This window comes from Hypomesus nipponensis, chromosome 25 (assembly GCF_054491055.1).
Source record: "Hypomesus nipponensis isolate SF chromosome 25, ASM5449105v1, whole genome shotgun sequence".
NCBI classification, from domain to species: Eukaryota; Metazoa; Chordata; class Actinopteri; order Osmeriformes; family Osmeridae; genus Hypomesus; species Hypomesus nipponensis.
In genome coordinates, this window is record NC_140385.1 from 385001 (window position 1) to 404475 (window position 19475).

General features: G+C 46.8%; 4 protein-coding genes across 6 annotated transcripts in view; 1 reads left to right on the top strand and 3 right to left on the bottom strand.

The window, feature by feature from the left end:
- Positions 1-8069, bottom strand: part of LOC146221523 (voltage-gated potassium channel subunit beta-2-like) — a 17835-nt gene extending 9766 nt beyond the window's left edge. Inside the window, 7 exon segments of the mRNA XM_084692036.1 lie at positions 1497-1540; positions 1634-1678; positions 2012-2056; positions 2240-2319; positions 2441-2478; positions 2622-2665; positions 7783-8069. Coding sequence (XP_084548162.1) covers positions 1497-1540; positions 1634-1678; positions 2012-2056; positions 2240-2319; positions 2441-2478; positions 2622-2665; positions 7783-8069 — 583 coding nt within the window.
- Positions 8070-9533: 1464 nt separating this feature from the next.
- Positions 9534-13046, bottom strand: trappc1 (trafficking protein particle complex subunit 1). 3 transcript variants are annotated; one of them, XM_084691513.1, is made up of 5 exons: positions 12864-13046; positions 11252-11350; positions 10969-11039; positions 10733-10871; positions 9534-9903 (listed from the first exon to the last, which is right to left on the bottom strand). In XM_084691513.1, the coding sequence occupies exons 2-5, from the start codon at positions 11348-11350 to the stop codon at positions 9775-9777; spliced, it is 438 nt and encodes a 145-aa protein (XP_084547639.1). In that variant the 5' UTR covers positions 12864-13046; the 3' UTR covers positions 9534-9774. The 3 variants fall into 3 exon arrangements, with proteins under 3 accessions (XP_084547639.1, XP_084547638.1, XP_084547637.1); XM_084691512.1 differs by lacking the exon at positions 12864-13046 and adding an exon at positions 11891-11979; XM_084691511.1 differs by lacking the exon at positions 12864-13046 and adding an exon at positions 11772-11795.
- psmb6 (proteasome 20S subunit beta 6) lies at positions 12071-14248 on the top strand. The gene is made up of 6 exons (XM_084691510.1): positions 12071-12343; positions 12654-12721; positions 12828-12959; positions 13124-13253; positions 13384-13528; positions 14050-14248. The coding sequence occupies exons 1-6, from the start codon at positions 12254-12256 to the stop codon at positions 14175-14177; spliced, it is 693 nt and encodes a 230-aa protein (XP_084547636.1). The 5' UTR covers positions 12071-12253; the 3' UTR covers positions 14178-14248.
- A 1031-nt stretch (positions 14249-15279) lies between these two features.
- On the bottom strand, positions 15280-19325 carry LOC146221526 (zinc finger HIT domain-containing protein 1-like). Its single transcript, XM_084691134.1, has 5 exons — positions 19203-19325; positions 15967-16143; positions 15785-15864; positions 15509-15678; positions 15280-15423 (listed from the first exon to the last, which is right to left on the bottom strand). Exons 1-5 carry the CDS (start codon positions 19225-19227, stop codon positions 15402-15404), a joined length of 474 nt encoding a protein of 157 aa, XP_084547260.1. The 5' UTR covers positions 19228-19325; the 3' UTR covers positions 15280-15401.
- Positions 19326-19475: the final 150 nt, after the last annotated feature.

A 19475-nucleotide genomic window follows, 5' to 3' on the forward strand; every position in this document is an offset into this window, starting at 1 on the left:
TGAGTGTGTGTGAGAGTGAGTGTATGTGAGAGTGTGTGTGTGTGAGTGTGTGTGAGAGTGAGTGTGTGTGAGAGTGTGTGTGTGTGAGAGTGTGTGTGAGAGTGTGTGTGTGAGTGAGTGTGTGTGTGAGAGTGTGTGTGAGAGTGAGTGTGAGTGTGTGTGAGTGTGTGTGTGTGTGTATGTGTGTGAGAGTGTGTGTGAGAGTGTGTGTGAGAGTGAGTGTGTGTGAGTGAGTGTATGTGTGTGAGTGTATGTGTGTGAGTGTATGTGTGTGAGAGTGAGTGTTTAACTTCTGGTGAGTGCTAATAATCTCATTCTGGTGTGACTGAGTCTCTCAAAGCCTGTTTGACCTACAGAACCCTAACCTTCGAGAACGCAATGTAGAGGACACTGTGTTGGTGTACATAACGTGTGTTAACTGTGTGTGGGTATAGTGTAGTGTGTGTAGTGTGTGTGTGTATAATTAGGACATGGATTTTACACTAATCAGGTCACATTCCCACACGGGACAACCACCAAACCCTAACCTAACCCTAACCTAACCCTAACCTAACCCTAACCTAACCTAACCTAACCCTAACCTAACCTAACCCTAACCTAACCTAACCTAACCTAACCCTAACCTAACCCTAACCTAACCTAACCCTAACCTAACCCTAACCTAACCCTAACCAACCACCTTTGTAGTTCTAAACAATCTCTTCTCTCTCTTTTCTCTTCTCTCTCCTTTCCTCTTTCTCTCTTCTCTCTCTCTCTCTCTCTCTCTCCCAGGGGCGTTGTTAGACCCTTTTTACTGGGGCACGTGCCCCAGTATAAATCTACTGTGCCCCAGTGAAATCTAAAGTTTGAGTTTTAACAATTTACTTTATTAGTCAGTGCATTCATTTAGATTGATAATCCCGGAAATAATAAACGCAGTATCCCAATCAACGCTTGTAAAAGTGTTTAACCGAAAACACAAACCGATGCAAGCAGAATTCCATGTCAGCGCCTCTTCTGAGCTTGCCAAATAGCCACTGCAGCACACAGAAGTCCAGGTGTCGGACTCACCACACAAGTCAGAATTGAGGTAGGCTAAGAAAACATTACAAAACTAAAGAAAGTTTCTAAATGATAGGCCTACAGATCATCTTATTTACACTAAAACATAAAAACAATATTACATGAACTGAAAAAAACTGTATTTGTACTCAAATGAATGCGAAAAAAATGTGCACGCTCGCATAACTATTGATGTCTCTGCCAAAGCTGATATCAAACTTGTGTCCCTGAACTGTTGTATAGTGGGTTAAGCAAGGGGAGCTTCTATAGCCTAGTAGTGCATTGTGCAGAGCAAGAGGGGATATGAATAGGGGCCTGTGCCCCAGCAGGGCTTTATGTCTAACAACGCCTCTGCTCTCTCCTCTGCCTCTCCATCCCTGTCTTCTCTCTCTGTTTCTCCTTCCAGCTCTCTCTGACCACATTCATCACTTTAAAAAGAGGAAGTGATTTCATACCTTCAATGATGTGCTTCCTGGACAAGCCTCTCTCAGTCTCTGCTCTGGAAGAAAACAAGATCACCATATGACACAGACAGACACACACACACACACATGCACACACACACACACACACGCACACAAAAGACACTGACTGTCCTCCCCAGTAGATCTTGGTGGTCACCACATAACTGGAACGTCTGAAAGAAAGGGAGGGAGGGAGGGAGGGAGGGAGGGAGGGAGGGAGGGAGGGAGGGAGGGAGGGAGGGAGGGAGGGAGGGAGGGAGGGAGGGAGGGAGGGAGGGAGGGAGGGAGGGAGGGAAGAGAAGGAGAGGAGAGGAGAGGAGAGGAGAGGAGAGGAGAGGAGAGGAGAGGAGAGGAGAGGAGAGGAGAGGAGAGGAGAGGAGAGGAGGAGCGGAGGAGAGGAGGTGAGGAAGAGAGGAGGAGAGGAGGAGGGAGATTAGTTCAGCGTAATTGCTGTGGTGCCACTTTTACTGTAAAGGATGGAGGGATGGAGAGATTGAGAAATATACCTCCATCCTTTCTTTTTCAGGATGGCCCCCAGTGTAGTCTCAGCCCTGAGAGTGGAGGAGAGGTAGCAGGGTTAGCATTGATGATCTTAGCATCACAATAGATGTCTTATTTACATACAAACATGCACACAGACAAAAAGAGAGCGAGAGAGAGAGACAAAGAGAGACAGAGAGAGACAGCAGACAGACAGACAGACAGACAGACAGACAGACAGAGAGATGATGTACCTTCCTGAAGCGTAAACTTCAGCCGTGTCAAACAGGTTGACTCCGTTGTCATAGGCAATGGTGACCAGACTCTCTGCCACCTACACACACACACCTAAGTTACACACACACATCCTCACACGCACACACAGCAACTGTAATGAAGACTATCCCAGTCCAATACACACCCTTAAACACAGACACACATAGACACACACGTACCTCATCAGAGATCTGAGAACCAAACGTCACCCAGGTTCCTGTGAGCAGAAGTAACAATGTAACAGTGTGTGTATGTGAGAGAGGGTGTCTGTGAGAGAGAGTGTGTGTGAGAGAGATTGTGTGTGTGTGTGTGTGAGAGTGTGTATGTGTGAGAGAGTTTGTGTAGTTTGTTTTTACTTACCTAACCCTAAACAGGAAACTCTGAGCCCTGACTTGCCCAGATTTCTGAAAGAGACAATCAGTTATTACACTGATAAATTAACAAATTTACCAACAAATCAATTAAACAATTAATCAATCAACCAATCATTGCTGGTCCTTAAAGAACTGATAACATCAACATTCCAACTAGCCTTCGTCCGCTCTCTGGTCATCCTCCCCTACTCACATATACACACACACACGCATACACATACACACACATACACACATTCTCACCCACACACACACAGCAACTGTAATGAAGACTATCCCAGTCCAATACACACATACTCTACACACACCCTAAACAAAGACACACACAGACATACACACACAGACATACACACACAGACCAAACAACGGTAATCTTAACATCCTGATGATGACTGTGTGTGTGTGTGTGTGTGTGTGTATGTGTGTGTGTGTGTGTGTATGTAGATTTATCCTCTCTTGCCTTGATTAAACATGACTGATTTAACATGTAAATTACATTCATACCCTTGTGACATCTTAGCATCCACTGATAAACACACACACTACTGTAATCAGGACAAGACATGCACACACACAGTAATTGAGTGACCTTTGACCTTGATGGTCTCAGCCGGGAGCTGATGAGTCAGGGGGTTGGAGGTCATCATCATGTTAGACTGTGTATGTGTGTGTAGTGTGTGTAGTGTGTGTGTGTATGTATATGTGTGTGTGTATATGTGTGTGTAGTGTAGTTTGTGTAGTGTGTGTATGTGTGTGTGTGAGATTAGGGTTGGCTCAGAGTCATGACAGGGCAGAGTTCCGATGGACCCAGGGACCAGTCCATCACAGTCCATCACAGTCCATCACAGTCCATCACTACTTGTGAAACAGGCGCTGGGCATTATACACACACACACATACAACCTGCCCCCATCCTCACACACACACACACACACAACCTGCCCCCATCCTCACACACACACACACACACAACCTGCCCCCATCCTCACACACACACACACACACACACACCAACATACAGACAGCTACTGGGCAGCGCCTCAAACGCATGAAACATGAACCTGAGTCAACAGACTGTGGAGTTTCCATCACCTTCTGTCTGTGTGTGTGTGTCAGCGTGTGTCTGTGTGTGTCTGAGTGTGTATGTCAGTGTGTGTCTGTGTGTGTCTGAGTGTGTATGTCAGTGTGTGTCTGTGTGTGTCTGTGTGTGTGTGTCTGTGTGTGTGTCTGAGTGTGTGTGTGTGAATGTCAGCGTGTCTGTGTGTGTATGTGTGTGTATGTCAGTGTGTGTGTCAGTGTGTGTCTGTGTGTGTGTCTGAGTGTGTGTGTGTGAGTGTCAGCGTGTCTGTGTGTGTATGTGTGTGTATGTCAGTGTGTGTGTGGACAGCTCTCTCACCTGTACTTCATGCTGCTATGGCGACCGCATGCCTCCCTCATGTGGGCGTGGCCTAGCAGTGTGTGGCGAGGGATGGGCGGGACCTTTATCTTGTTGTGGGTAGGGTTTGTGTTGGCCCCTCCCCCTTGACTCCGCCCCTCAGAACTCCTGTTTTTCAGGTTGTGGTCCGTGCACGCTATGGAGACCTGCATCCTGGCAACCCACCTAGCAACTGCTGCTATGGAAAAAGCTTCCCAACTACCGCTATGGCAACGTGTCTGTGTGTGTAAGACCAGGGGTCAGGGCGCACTGGTCTTCTTGTAACCAGCCGACATTTAGCCTGTCTTTACAACACACACACACAACCACTCATCTCTCTATCCTCTCTCTCCTTTCTCTCTCTGTGTATGTCTCTCTCTCCTCTCTCTCTCCCTCCCTCCTATCTTTGAAACTATCTCTCTCTCTTTCAGCCTGTACCCGAACTAAACTGAAATGCGCACGAGCTAATTGACCAAGACATCCGATAAGATACACCAGTCAGAAGCAACTACACACTACACACGCTCTCTCTCTCTATCTCTCTCTCTCTCTCACACACACACCCCTGCCCTGTATACACTGTGTCACGCAGCTCTGCCCTTGAGCTGAAACAGGCTCACGCGACGCTGAACTTTCCCTTCAGCCGGGCAGCTAACCGTTAGCACTTAACCCCGTCGAGACCACGCCGTCAGCATCACCGTGGTATTCATCCTTTGCCGCCCGACAGACGCCGGTTCCAGATACCGGAAAGTACGACTGTCCCGGCAGGTAACGGATTAATATTCCAGCCTCGTGGCTCTTACCGCCTCGTCACGGTGGAAGATCGACGGGTCATTTATTCACGCACAGCTGTGTCCCAACGCAAATGGGAGTCCTCGCTCTGCCCCGTTCTCGAACACAACAACAGCGAAGAGTTTCAGCTGCGAGTTCCCCTCTGCACCCTCCCCCCCCCTCTCTCTCCCTCCCTCCCTCATCCCTCTCCTCCCTCCCCTCCCCCTCTCTCTCTCCCTCCCCCATCCCTCTCCTGCACTCCTCATCCCCCCTGCTGTCAGTTAAGGCACAGATCCTACTAATCTCATCACTTTCATTCTGCGTGTGTGTGTAAAAGAATAATGACAGATGACACATACACTAACATACCCACTATTATTGGTCACAACATCACTGATGTTTATAACAGAGGTAGAAGACCAGGCAGTTAGAGAGGGAGAGAAGAAGAGAGAGAGACAAGGAGAGAGAGGAAGAGACAAGGAGAGAGACCAGAGAGCGAGAGAGAGAAAAGAAGAGGAAGAGGAAGAGGGTGGTATCAATGATGGATTTTCTCAAACAGATATCAGCTCACAAATATACACATGCACACACAGTCAACCCCCACCCCACACACAACACACACACACGGCATATTTGGAGAAGAAAAGGGCAGAAAGTTACAGTGGGAGAGAGGAGAGAAGGAAAGGAGAGAGAGGGAGGGAGAGGAGAGAGGGAGAGGAAGTGAAGGAGGGAAAGATTGAAGGATGGAGGAAAGGATTGTAGTTCAATGCTGAATCAGCCAATAAGATAGACTGGGACTCCAAGCCCAGGGGAAAATACACACACTATCTCTCACACACACAAACACACACACAGGATAATAATTTTCCAGCTTCATAACTACAGACGTTCATTTCCAGTGAGAGATGAAAGGGTGCCAACATGAACACACAACACTGAAGGAATTCATCCTTTCATGAAGGGATGAAAAAAATACTGAACACAATATCTCATGCAGGAATTAGTCAAGTAGGCTGAAATGTTAGTATCAACAAATGAACACAATAAAATAATAATCGGTAACACTTTAGAATAATGGTCCGTTGTTAACAAGTAGCTAAGCAGGAAGTAATAGGTAGTACTACATTAACACCGAATTTAATACTATTAACTAATATGGAACCAAGATTAACTAAGCAGTAAGTAATAGCTAATTTACTACCAAGGTAGTTCCTTGGTAGGTATTTGATTATTACTAAATAAAATATCCTCATTGATAACTACTTGTGAGCTATGACCAATTAAGAAAGAATAACCAATTAATTACTAAACACAGAAGTAACATGTCTAAAAGGTGAACTTAAAAAAAAAAACTCTTGACATGGTCATAACATTTCAGAAGCTTGTGCCTCAAATGGGTTCTTTGTGGAAACCAGTTTATGAATATTATATCCCCCCAAATACATTAGCTACTGGTTGAGATTGTGACTAGTACTCTTACCAAAGGATGGACGTATGTTCTATGTTTATTTAAAATTAGAACTAAACATAGAATAATACAAATAATGATCCTTTGTTTAAAATGTTTAATAATTAGGAAGTGATGCTGACACTATCATTATTGGATTAGTTCACTATTATGAGCTCTTGAGTGTCAGTTCCATGTCTCAGACTCCAAAGACCTACCTTTATGATACAGTAGCCGCCTGAGGAGGACTTCTCTTTTTTATATGAATATAAACATTGATATTCTCTTGTCAAAAACAATTTGCATCCTGCATTTATGTTGCGATAAGCGCAAAACCACATCTTTCAGATTACGTTTATTAGAATATCACTAGTGCCTCTGCCTCACAGAAATGTATGCCTGTACCGTATGTTTAAAATATAAAATTAGACTTATTATATTACTTGTGAAAACCAGTATAACTAATTCAATAATTCACTAATTATTCAAGCGTTACCTTGTCTTCCTGCAGGAACTACTAGTGATGTGGACCATTATTTTAAAGTGACAAACATAATCATACTGTATGATCAAATATTGGGGGGGACGTGTGTGTCCCATAATCATACAGTATGATCAAATATTGGGGGGGATGTGTTATAATAATATAATATTAATATTCATAAACTGGTTTCCACAAATAACTAATTTGAGGCACAAGCTCCTGAAATGTTATGACCGTGTTAAGAGTTAAAAAAACACAATTGTTCACTCTTCATACATGTTACTTTTGTGATTAGTAATTCAATGGTTATTCTTTCTTAATTGGTCATAGTTCACAAGTAGTTCTCAATGAGGATATATTTATTTAGTAATAATCAAATATCTACCAAGGAACTACCTTTGTACTAAATTTGCGATTACTTACTGCTTAGTTAATCTTGGTTCCATATTAGTTAATATATTGAATTCAGTGTTAATGTAATACTACCTATTACTTCCTGCATAGCTACTCGTTAACAACGGACCATTATTCTAAAGTGTTACTGAATAATCCATTAATTAATTAATTCACTCATCCATTCATCCATCTATTTATTTATCAATCCATCCATCCATTCATTCATTCCATACACACGCACACACACATAGGCCACATACATACACACAAACAAAATGAAAATGACACCAGCACTTACAAACACACAATTTAAAGCTGGATTATAGACAGATGGTAAGTAACAAGGACCATCCTCTCTCATTCTCTCTCTCTGTCTCTCTCTCTCTCTCTCTCTCACACACACACACACACCCTCTAACTCAGGCCACACCCTCCACACACAACAATCCTAACAGAGTAGCCACGCCCCTGTGGCCTGCATCCAGAATCACTGGTGGAACTAGAACAAATAACTTAGAACTAGTACAGAACACATATAGAACCCATAACCTAAAACACAACATGTACACTTAGATTTCATAGAATAGCCTAAATGGATAGGAGTGTGTGTGTGTGCATATGAGCTAGGTGTGTACCTGTAGGGCATGGTGCTGAGGTCCAGGGTCAGGCTGGACTCCCTGAGGAAGCTCTCCAGTCTTCGTCTCTCTATCAGCTCCCTTGCTGCTCGCAGGATGTGACACGCTAGGGCTGACTCTGCCCTCTGCCCCCCCCTGCGCCCCCTCTGCGCCCCCCCTGTCCCCCCAGCCCCCCTCGTATTGGGATTCTTGTTGAAGCTGTACAGCTCCTCCACACACACCTTCCCTCCCTTCCCCCCCTCAGAGGGGCCCACTGCCTCCAGCCCAGATCCACGCCCAGCAAACATGACACACACACACTCTCACTCACACACCCTGGCCCCTAAACACACACACTGACCCCTACACACACACACTGACGCAAGTGTTGCAGGTTCTGGAAAGTTCTCTTGATCCGTCACTCCAGTTACGTCTCCACAGTTAGGTCTCCATGGTTATGTCTCCACGGCTTCGGGCGTTCCTCTCAGGGTCCTCCTCTTCTTCAGACAACGCCCTTTTCAGAGGTACGGAGGTGGGGCCAGGTGAGTCCAGGGTCAAAGGTTATCTAAATCTCTCCTTTTCTCCCTCTGCCTGGCTGCCTCTCTCTGTCAGCCAAGCATGAAGGATGTTATCCTGCAGTCAGAGATAATCCTTCATCCAGATGATGATGATGATCATGATGATGGGGTCGTTATAGATGGTTCATCTCTGTCTCCTCTTTCTCCTCTTCTCTCATCCACTCTCTCGGTCTGTCCGTCCATATACCTGTCAATCAGACCTCTCCTCAGGCCACACCCACACAAGCATGTGTGTGTGTGTGAGTGGATGTGTGTGTGTCCAGATTAAGAAGGCTGGAACTGGGCAAGCGGCCATACCTGACATCTGTACCCAGATTATCAAAGGACTCACATCCACACACACACATCCACACACACATCGTTGACATGTGGTCTAATGGTATGCTATCTCCCTTTCAAGCCCCCCCCCCCCCCAATCCAGACTATTTCGCCATTATAAATCCACACATTCTGCTCCTAGTTTACAGAGATGTCAAAAGTACACACATGCTTCACTCAAGTAGAAATACAGATACTCATATTTAAAAAGACTCTGGTAAAAGTTGAATTACTGACTACACTTTTTCACTCAAGATAAAGTAAAGAAGTGTGGGCTTTGACATATATCTAAGTATAAAGTAGCCATGACTATTACCTGTCCCACTGGTAACTACACCACACTTCATATTAAAACATGAATACAAAAATACACTATAGACAGACATGCATCACATTCGCCAGGAATCCTTTTTGACATCATTTTGAACATCGAAAACAGAGAAAATGTTTACCTTTCTTTTCATTCATTTCAGAGAAGCGTTTTTTTTGCTGAAAAAAGGTTAAAAAAGGGCCAGCAGTGAAGGTCAAGACCACAAGTCAGCCAATCAGAATAGCCAAACTCTACATTCACTCTAATCATTCTAGGAGGGGCAGGACAGGAGAGAGAGGGGAAGGGGAGAGACAGAGAAGAGAGAGAGAGGAGGAGAGGGAGAGGAGACAGAGGAGGGGAGGAGAGAGAAGAGAGGAGGAGAGAGAGGAGGATAGGAGAGAGAGGGGAGGGGAGAGAGAGAGAGGAGGAGAGGAGTGTGTTGGCTGGACTGAAGGTAATCTGTCCAGTTACATAACCAAAAAGCTGTCAGCTTTCACATAGATTAATAACACACACACACACACACACACACACACACACAAGTATATACTTACACATACAAAGAGTCCGTTTATTTAGGTTTATTAGTCAGATTTACAAAATAACATGATAAGTCAATAAGTCCAAAACAACTACTTCCAACGACCGAGTTAAACCCCTCATTCCACAAATGCTGCAACTTTGTGTGTGTGTGAGAGTGTGTGTTTGGTGTGTGTATGTGTGAGGGTGTGTGTGTGTGTGTGTGTTTGGTGTGTGTGTGAGGGTGTGTGTGAGGGTGTGAGGGTGTGTGTGAGCGTGTGTGTGTGTCTAGGCAGCGCGGGGACTGAAGAAGGGCAAGCTCCTGATGTAGGTGTCCAATCTGGATTTGAAGAGCTCGCTCTGCAGGGGGTCTCCCATCACACACAGAGGGTTCCTCACCACACACTCCACGTACAGCTGCAACACAGAGAGAGATATAGACATGGAGAGAGATATAGACATGGAGAGAGATATAGACATGGAGAGAGATATAGAGTGGTATAGAGACAGATAGAGGTATAGAGACAGAGAGATATATAGACATGGAGAGAGATATAGAGAGGTATAGAGACAGAAAGAGGTATAGACATGGAGAGAGATATAGACATGGAGAGAGATATAGACATGGAGAGAGATATAGACATGGAGAGAGATATAGAGAGGTATAGAGACAGAGAGAGATATAGACATGGAGAGAGATAGAAAGGGATAGAGACAGAGAGATATAGACATGGAGAGAGATATAGACATGGAGAGAGATATAGAGAGATATAGAGACAGAGAGAGATATAGACATGGAGAGAGATATAGACATGGAGAGAGATATAGAGAGGTATAGAGACAGAGAGATATAGACATGGAGAGAGATATAGACATGGAGAGAGATATAGACATGGAGAGAGATATAGAGAGGTATAGAGACAGAGAGAGGTATAGAGATAGAGAGAGATATAGACATGGAGAGAGAGATATAGACATGGAGAGAGATATAGACATGGAGAGAGACAGAGAGAGGTATAGAGATGGAGAGAGATATAGAGAGGTATAGAGACAGAGAGAGGTATAGAGACAGAGAGAGGTATAGAGACAGAGAGAGGTATAGAGACAGAGAGGTATAGAGACAGAGAGGTATAGAGACAGAGAGAGGTATAGAGACAGAGAGAGGTATAGAGACAGAGAGAGGTATAGAGACAGAGAGGTATAGAGATAGAGAGAGGTATAGAGATAGAGAGAGGTAGATCTGTACCGTGCTGTAGATCTGGTGCAGGATGTCTCTTATGTTGGCCACGCCCAGATCTGTGTTCATGACCACCTTCACCCCGCTGGGTGTCTCATAGTAGTGCAGCTTATACCTGCTGGTCTGGAAGCTCTGGAAACCATCCTTCCTGCTGTCAGTCAAGGACTATCACCATGCTCTCTTACACACACACACACACACACACACACACACTCAATACACACACATCTCTCTGTGAGGGATACATGTCCAGTGGAGACATCTTGCTGACGAAGGATCGGATGGAGAACAGCATGCCATACATCAGCTTAACCTCCTGGGAAAGGACAGGGGGGGGGAGGAAGAGGCGGGAGGGGAGGAGGGTAGAGTAGAGGGAAAGAAAAGTGGAGAGATTGGTTGGTTGTGTGACACAGTTGCAGATTATATAACAAAGTTAACCATAATATTACTACCAGTTCCAGTCATATATGTCATAACATCTGTAGGTTAGCATGTGTACATGTGTCTACTGGTAGTAACATGTTCTACCTCCTCCTTGGAGATGCCGGCTTGCTTCTTGCGGTTCCACTCGCTGTAGTGCAGACATGCCCCGTTACGGTCAAAGATGTACAGGTTATGAACCGTCATCTACACGCGCAAGGGTGGGTTAGAGAATGTAATTTAGCGCTGTGCCTGGGAAATACACACAATTCCAAGATTGGCCACCGACATTCAGTTAGAAATACACACTTCTGATCCTTGATTTTGTGTTGCACTACTTGTACGTTGCTTTGGATAAAAGCGTCTATTAACTGACTAAAAGTCACGTTAGCGTCACAGTAACACACACACCGTCATCACACGCAGCTTCAGACACACAACTGTACAGACATACTGGCGTATCACGGAGTTTACGGCCACGGATGTAACCGGGGTTTAAATAGGCTCACATGATGAAACAACCTTTATATTTATACCTGCCTGGTTCAAACTTAGCAAGCTTTCGAGCTAACTACAAGCGTTACGTAGCGTAAGATGGCAACACAGCAACTTAAACATATAGCGTTACATTGATTCGTTCCATATGTCCTCCACTATTCATTAAATCACAAGCCTGGTCTCAAATTGCACCAGTATAAATATAAAACCTTGTTTTGTTCGCTAGCTAGTAACATCAACATTGTTTACCTTGTTCTTCCTGGTGTCATAAGGACCCTAGCAGTAGGCGTCCCCTCAGTATGCCTGTCTACACTGCTGAGTTAGATATTATGCTAGCTAGCTTGTGCCCAGCGTAGACACTGAAAGGTTGGACGAGATATTTACAAATAGCACTAGTCTACTTGTATTAACGATATGTCACACACAAGCGTATTTACGCTTTTGTTAGATACCAACAACGGGACACTATTTTCTAAAGGCGCTTTAGAGTGTTCTTGGTTGTAGTAACGTGAAAGTTGCGCGGCTCGCATACAGACAGTAACGGGCTGCAGCTTATCCACTCTGCCGGTTTTCTATTCACTAAACTAGCTTTGGTTAAGTCAACACAGAAACATGGCGACCGCAACCATGAGCTACTCTCAGCACATTTCTTCGAACGGTGATTTGGTACCGGATTGGACCACGAAAGAAGTCAGCACCGGGGTAAGTGTTCGGAACCGACATGGACCGCAAAATGTACAAACATGTGGCCCAGTAGAATGTTTCGGTGGAAAGTTAGGATCTTTGGAAGTCGTTGAGTGAGACACCACTTCTAGTCAAGACAGACATGGTCATGACTAGACTAGTTTGTATGTAGAGCCATATAACATCAACTGTCAAGTAAGATGAAGTCGACTCATATTTAGTTTCATTTAAGGAAAATGTCTACCAGTGTTGGCAATCCACACATTAGACTAACTGACAAACTTGTCCGAGCGTCCGGTCATCGACGTGAATGTGTCTGTCATTTCAGACCACGATCATGGCGGTGGAGTATGACGGCGGCGTGGTGATCGGTGCGGACTCTAGAACCACAACCGGGTAATAAGATATCGAGAAAACACTGTGTGTGTTAGCTAACTGACTGCCGCGTGTCTGTGAGTGTGTTACGTTGCTGACTGTTGCAATGACGATGTGTGTGTTCTAGCGCGTACATTGCTAACAGAGTGACGGACAAACTCACTCCGATCCACGACCGGATCTTCTGCTGCCGCTCCGGCTCCGCCGCGGACACGCAGGCTATCGCTGACGCTGTCACCTACCAGCTGGGCTTCCACAGGTGAATCACACACACAAACATACACCCTCTGTCGCCCTCTCACATTCTCTTTTTCTCTCTCTCTTTCTCTCTCTCTCTCTCTCACACACAGCACACCTGTTCTTAGATCCACCTAATGCAGGTCCAGTCTTACAAACTCTGACGAGCCCCTCCCCCTTCTGCAGTATTGAGCTAGATGAAGCCCCATTGGTCCAGACAGCTGCCAGTCTGTTCCGGCAGAGCTGCTATAGGTACAGAGAGGAGCTGATGGCCGGGATCATCGTAGCGGGTTGGGACAAGAGAGGAGGGGGGCAGGTGAGACTGCTACACATCTCTATACGCAAACACCGCACACACACACATACCTACCTTTCTTTCTAGTTAGAACAGATCTTAATCCCCTTGTCTCAGATCAGTCTGGACTTATAACCCCCCCTCCCCCCAGGTGTACACGGTGCCGGTGGGGGGTATGCTGGTGCGCCAGCCTGTCTCTGTGGGGGGGTCTGGCAGCACCTACATCTATGGATACATGGACGCCCACTACAGGAGCAGCATGACCCAGCAGGAGTGTCTGGACCTGACTGCATCTGGTGAGGAGGAGGGAGAGGAGGAGGGAGGGGGGAGGGGGGAGAGGAGGAGGGAGGGGGAGAGGAGGAGGGAGGGGGGAGAGGAGGAGGGAGGGGGGAGAGGAGGAGGGGAGGGGGGAGAGGAGGAGGGAGAGGAGGGGGAGAGGAGGGAGGAGGGAGAGGAGGGGGGAGAGGAGGAGGGAGGGGGGAGAGGAGGAGGGAGAGGAGGAGGGAGGGGGAGAGGGAGGGGAGGGGGGGGGGGGAGGGGGGAGAGGAGGAGGAGGGGGGGGGGAGGGGGGAGAGGGAGAGGAGGGAGGGGGGGGGAGGGAGAGGAGGAGGGAGGGGGGGGAGGGGGGAGAGGAGAGGAGAGGAGGAGGGAGGGGGGGGGAGGGGAGGGAGGGAGGGAGAGGAGGAGGAGGGAGGGGGGAGGGGGGGGGGGGAGAGGAGGAGGAGGGAGGGGGCAGCATGACCCAGCAGGAGTGTCTGGACCTGACTGCATCTGGTGAGGATGGTTGTGTATGAAAGCTTTGTCCTGCTGTCCCCAGCCCTGAGCCTGGCTATGCATCGGGACGGGTCCAGTGGAGGCGTGGTCAGGCTGGCTGCCATCTCTGAACACGGCCTGGACAGAAGTGTGATCCTTGGAAACCAGCTGCCTCGCTTCTCCAGTGCTTAGACAAACATCCAGCTGTTCACTGTGGAAGCTGGTTTTCAGATTTGTAATAAAGATCCAAGTTGTCTTTTCAACCTGCTGTGTGTTCTATTTAGTTCCATCACTTTAACATCTGTTTAAATATAAGTGAGCAGAAATCTATACTGGACAGACATGATCCTGATTGGAGTTAGCAGGGGGTGTATTAATAGTTATAAAACTGGTTGTTCCCATCCTTGATTGTGATTGGCTATATCGCGTTTCATGCCGTTGTAAAATCCAGCATAACCTCACAGGTTAACCTCATAACATTCTTTAACATTCCATATTATTGCGCATCGAATATTTCAGGTAAGGGGGTTTTCTGCACTCCGCTTCGCGTCGTGCCTAACAGCTCCCCTTACCTGTTCTAAAATCAGCGTAAACCACAGCCTCTTGGGGCTTATTGCTTAATTATGGGGTAAAAAGGTCCTCTTCCTGATTCCCTTCCTGAAACATGCTTAGTTTACTCATATCAGTCCCCTCAATGTTCAGGAAAAATCATTTGATGCTGGAATCATTTTTTGAAAAAGGTTTTGAAAGGTAGAAAAATTATTTTCACAAAAAGATTAGAAAAATAGTTGAAAGGTTGTAAAAAAAACAAACAATCGAAATAGGTGTGCATCATTGATGAGTTCTTTATGACAAGGCCTCTAATATACTCTGCTTTACTCAGTTTAACATTTATGAATACATTTTTCAGGGAAAGGTTGACATTTTGAGGGGGGCTGGCTATCAGGAAGGGGGCTGGCTATCAGGAAGGGGGCTGGCTATCAGGAAGGGGGCTGGCTATCAGGAAGGGGGCTGGCTATCAGGAAGGGGGCTGGCTATCAGGGAAGGGGGCTGGCTATCAGGAAGGGGGCTGGCTATCAGGAAGGGGGCTGGCTATCAGGAAGGGGGCTGGCTATCAGGAAGGGGGCTGGCTATCAGGAAGGGGGCTGGCTATCAGGAAGGGGGCTGGCTATCAGGAAGGGGGCCTTTTTTCCAGATTTCTTTAAATCCTACTTTGAAACCAGGTAGGGAAGAATCATGGGGATGAACACACATTCTCAAACACACACACACAGTGCACACGAGATACCGCTAGTATTATATAAACGGTTTTATTTACAAAGAACACAAATTGTGACAATGTTCAACTTCTCTCTCTCCTTGATCCTGTAGAATGTTCCATAGAACCATAACTGGTGACCAGTCTGGTCACTGCTGCTACAGGGTCCACTTCAGACACCTGGGGGAGGAGGGGGTTAGCTCTGAGTGTTACCTGGTGTGTGTGTTACCTGGTGTGTGTGTGTTACCTGGTGTGTGTGTGTTACCTGGTCTCTCTGTGTGTGTGGAGGCAGCGTGTGCTGCAGTAGCGCCCCCCGCAGGAGCAGCAGGTGTAGTGGGAGGGGAAGCCACACACGGAGCAGAAACAGCGGGGGGGGAGGGAGGGGGGCGGAGCTGAGGCTGACACATAGTTAGGCTCTTCCCTCTCGCTCTGGTTCTGCCCAATCACAACACAGACCAGTCAGGCTTGTCCAATCAAAATTGTTGACTCAGACAGGAAGTAGTCTACAGTTACATCTGGTCTCAGAGGTCAGGGGTCATACCTCCTCCTCCAGCAGAGTCTGGAAGTTCTTCCTGAAACGTTGTTTGAAGTGATCTCCTCTCGTCTTCCTCCTCTTCTTACCTGGGGGCGAAGGGGTGGTAACAGTTTAAATGATTGATAGATCCTCATTACTGTGGCTCAATGCTTTAACTACACATAACCCCCCCACACACACACACACACCAGGCTCCTCCCCCTCTCCGAAGGCGGGAAGGCGTGCGGCGGGGCCTGCGGGAGGAAGTGATGTCAGAGGGTCATCCTGGAAGTTGTCCTTCTCCAGCGCCTCCAGCTGGCGGGACAGACGCCGTAGTCTGGTGGTGTCATCCAGGACCCGCCTCTGGCCAGCTTCTGCCACACGCACTGCAGGGGAGGCAGGTCATACAGGGTTAGTGCACTGCAGGGGAGGCAGGTCATACAGGGTGAGCGCACTGCAGGGGAGGCAGGTCATACAGGGTTAGTGCACTGCAGGGGAGGCAGGTCATACAGGGTTAGTGCACTGCAGGGGAGGCAGGTCATACAGGGTTAGTGCACTGCAGGGGAGGCAGGTCATACAGGGTTAGTGCACTGCAGGGGAGGCAGGTCATACAGGGTTAGTGCACTGCAGGGGAGGCAGGTCATACAGGGTTAGTGCACTGCAGGGGAGGCAGGTCATACAGGGTTAGTGCACTGCAGGGGAGGCAGGTCATACAGGGTTAGTGCACTGCAGGGGAGGCAGGTCATACAGGGTTAGTGCACTGCAGGGGAGGCAGGTCATACAGGGTTAGTGCACTGCAGGGGAGGCAGGTCATACAGGGTTAGTGCACTGCAGGGGAGGCAGGTCATACAGGGTTAGTGCACTGCAGGGGAGGCAGGTCATACAGGGTTAGTGCACTGCAGGGGAGGCAGGTCATACAGGGTTAGTGCACTGCAGGGGAGGCAGGTCATACAGGGTTAGTGCACTGCAGGGGAGGCAGGTCATACAGGGTTAGTGCACTGCAGGGGAGGCAGGTCGTACAGGGTTAGTGCACTGCAGGGGAGGCAGGTCGTACAGGGTTAGTGCACTGCAGGGGAGGCAGGTCGTACAGGGTTAGTGCACTGCAGGGGAGGCAGGTCGTACAGGGTTAGTGCACTGCAGGGGAGGCAGGTCATACAGGGTTAGTGCACTGCAGGGGAGGCAGGTCATACAGGGTTAGTGCACTGCAGGGGAGGCAGGTCATACAGGGTTAGTGCACTGCAGGGGAGGCAGGTCGTACAGGGTTAGTGCACTGCAGGGGAGGCAGGTCGTACAGGGTTAGTGCACTGCAGGGGAGGCAGGTCATACAGGGTTAGTGCACTGCAGGGGAGGCAGGTCATACAGGGTTAGTGCACTGCAGGGGAGGCAGGTCATACAGGGTTAGTGCACTGCAGGGGAGGCAGGTCGTACAGGGTTAGTGCACTGCAGGGGAGGCAGGTCATACAGGGTTAGTGCACTGCAGGGGAGGCAGGTCATACAGGGTTAGTGCACTGCAGGGGAGGCAGGTCATACAGGGTTAGTGCACTGCAGGGGAGGCAGGTCATACAGGGTTAGTGCACTGCAGGGGAGGCAGGTCATACAGGGTTAGTGCACTGCAGGGGAGGCAGGTCATACAGGGTTAGTGCACTGCAGGGGAGGCAGGTCATACAGGGTTAGTGCACTGCAGGGGAGGCAGGTCATACAGGGTTAGTGCACTGCAGGGGAGGCAGGTCATACAGGGTTAGTGCCTCTATTCTGCCTCAGCCACACACACTGCAGGGGTGTGTCTTTGTTACAAACAGAATACAAATTTAATAGAAACCTCACAAAGTTATCTAGATGCTAATCACAAATAAATTTGACACCTTCAGTACTGTGTTGCGTGTAGAATATTACCACATGTATAGGCTACTACTTTAAGCATATCTTGATCGTGTCGTCTGGGTTAACAGCCACGATCTAAGTATTACTTTGCAATATGTGGTGTCATTAAGGGGCTGTGATATTGTGGTAAATATGTCTATTGCCGTGAGACAACCCCATGATTAGTAGCCTACATTCGGGTCGTGTCTACGGTAACCAGTTGTTTCAGAAGAACCCAAAACAAAATGTTGCCTGAAGGCCATGCAACGTAGGTAATAAATACGTGACTGAAAGAAGCTTCATCTATGAGCTTGAACAGCTTGCATTGTATAGCAGCGGACAAACAATATTATGTGTTTTTGCTCTTGTGCGATCAAATCCCACTTCTTACGAGCTTGCAAATTGCACTTTTTCGAGATTCATGTTGTTTAATTGTATTTTGGTACACTACATGCTCTTATTGTTCTTCCATTTGGGACTTATGTAGTTTTCACAATGTATGCTTTATGTTTTGGCTACCCGCAATGTTTGGGGCAATGTTGGTGTTATGATCAGTGACCTATGCACTTTTGTAAAGCTCTCTTTTGGAAGTCGCTTTGGATAAAAGCATCTGCTAAATGCATAAATGTAATGTAATGCAAATGTTTTATTTTCTTAGCCTCCATTTATTTTGTTGTGAATGACTAATGTTGTGCTCACTTGTACTTTCATATTCGCTGCAGCAAATATGAGAAGAGACTTGAAAATCGACAGTAATATGTTTGTGAATTTGTGACGAATCTGGTGATAGAGGCAGATGCCAGCTGCTACTGTTAGGTGAACGTACAGTGAATTATACAGAGATAAAAAAAATTACATCGATTTTTGAAATTTGGGAATCGATGTGAATCGCTAGAAGACTGAATTGCGATTCGAATGTGAATCGATTTTCCCCCTACTCCTAATGCTTATGGAAACCAGTTGGCCGATAACACTAGCAGAGAGACGGGTTTGCGGTACAGCAGTTATGGGCTCAAAAACTACACTTGTATCTAAGCTACAGAGATAGTTACAAGCAAACTACAATTATTAGCTACCTAACCAGCTTTTTTATTTTATTTCATTGTCTCTTTTGTTAATTTCATGCCAGCAGACGTCAGTGGCTAGTGTACTAAATAATGTCAAAGAATAGAATTTAAACAGAATCAGGCAAGCTAGCCTACTCACTAACTAGCTACAGTACTTTACAGACGAGTATCTCACAGAGTAATCCAGCTAGCTATGCATGATGCAATCCATCAACGTATTATTAAAGACTATTAGACGATAAGATTTACTGTATTGGATCATTGATGTACATTACAAGAGATTTCCTAAGTTTTAACTTCACCGGAGATGGACCAGCAGCATACCAGCAGGTTAGCCAGGGTCGTGCCAGGGAAGCGTTGCTATAGCTAGTAGCTATTAGTACTACTAATAGTAGTAGGCTAAATGGCAAGTCTAGTATTGATGCGGAAAAGTACTCAAACAAGGAACCGATACTTACAATTTACATCGTTACAGTAACAAAGTCTCGGTAGCAACCACAGAAGATAAATAACCTTACCAGAACCCTTCTTCTCGAAAACCATCCTGTTTGTCCCTGCTCCGGTTTTCACTCATTTACGGCAAGTCGCAAAACCTTGCCAAGAACGCAGCAGCGCGTTTGAAACTCGGGCGCTGCCCTCGCAGCGGTTAAACCGACGAATATACACAAATCTTGTATTTAATGTTAAAATGGACAGTAAACGGGCTGTTTAGACCATGCTTTAAACATATTAAAACATTTGTATGTGAACGCTTCAAATAATCAAACAGGTCAAATAATCAAACACTAATA

What these genes read in the sequence shown, in the direction of transcription:
- trappc1 (XM_084691511.1), bottom strand. An exon ending in CCGGCATCTCCAAGGAGGAG is followed by an intron (nt 11,040 to 11,251) that starts GTAGAACATGTT and finishes GTCCTTTCCCAG; the next exon opens with GAGGTTAAGCTGATGTATGG. An exon ending in AAGATGTCTCCACTGGACAT is followed by an intron (nt 10,872 to 10,968) that starts GTATCCCTCACA and finishes GACTGACAGCAG; the next exon opens with GAAGGATGGTTTCCAGAGCT.
- LOC146221526 (XM_084691134.1), bottom strand. Translation starts at nt 19,227, where the DNA reads ATGGTTTTCGAGAAGAAGGGTTCTG. An exon ending in TTTCGAGAAGAAGGGTTCTG is followed by an intron (nt 16,144 to 19,202) that starts GTAAGGTTATTT and finishes CCTCCCCTGCAG; the next exon opens with TGCGTGTGGCAGAAGCTGGC. An exon ending in CGGAGAGGGGGAGGAGCCTG is followed by an intron (nt 15,865 to 15,966) that starts GTGTGTGTGTGT and finishes CTTCGCCCCCAG; the next exon opens with GTAAGAAGAGGAGGAAGACG.
- psmb6 (XM_084691510.1), top strand. Translation starts at nt 12,254, where the DNA reads ATGGCGACCGCAACCATGAGCTACTCTCAGCACATTTCTTCGAACGGT. An exon ending in CGAAAGAAGTCAGCACCGGG is followed by an intron (nt 12,344 to 12,653) that starts GTAAGTGTTCGG and finishes CTGTCATTTCAG; the next exon opens with ACCACGATCATGGCGGTGGA. An exon ending in GACTCTAGAACCACAACCGG is followed by an intron (nt 12,722 to 12,827) that starts GTAATAAGATAT and finishes TGTGTGTTCTAG; the next exon opens with CGCGTACATTGCTAACAGAG.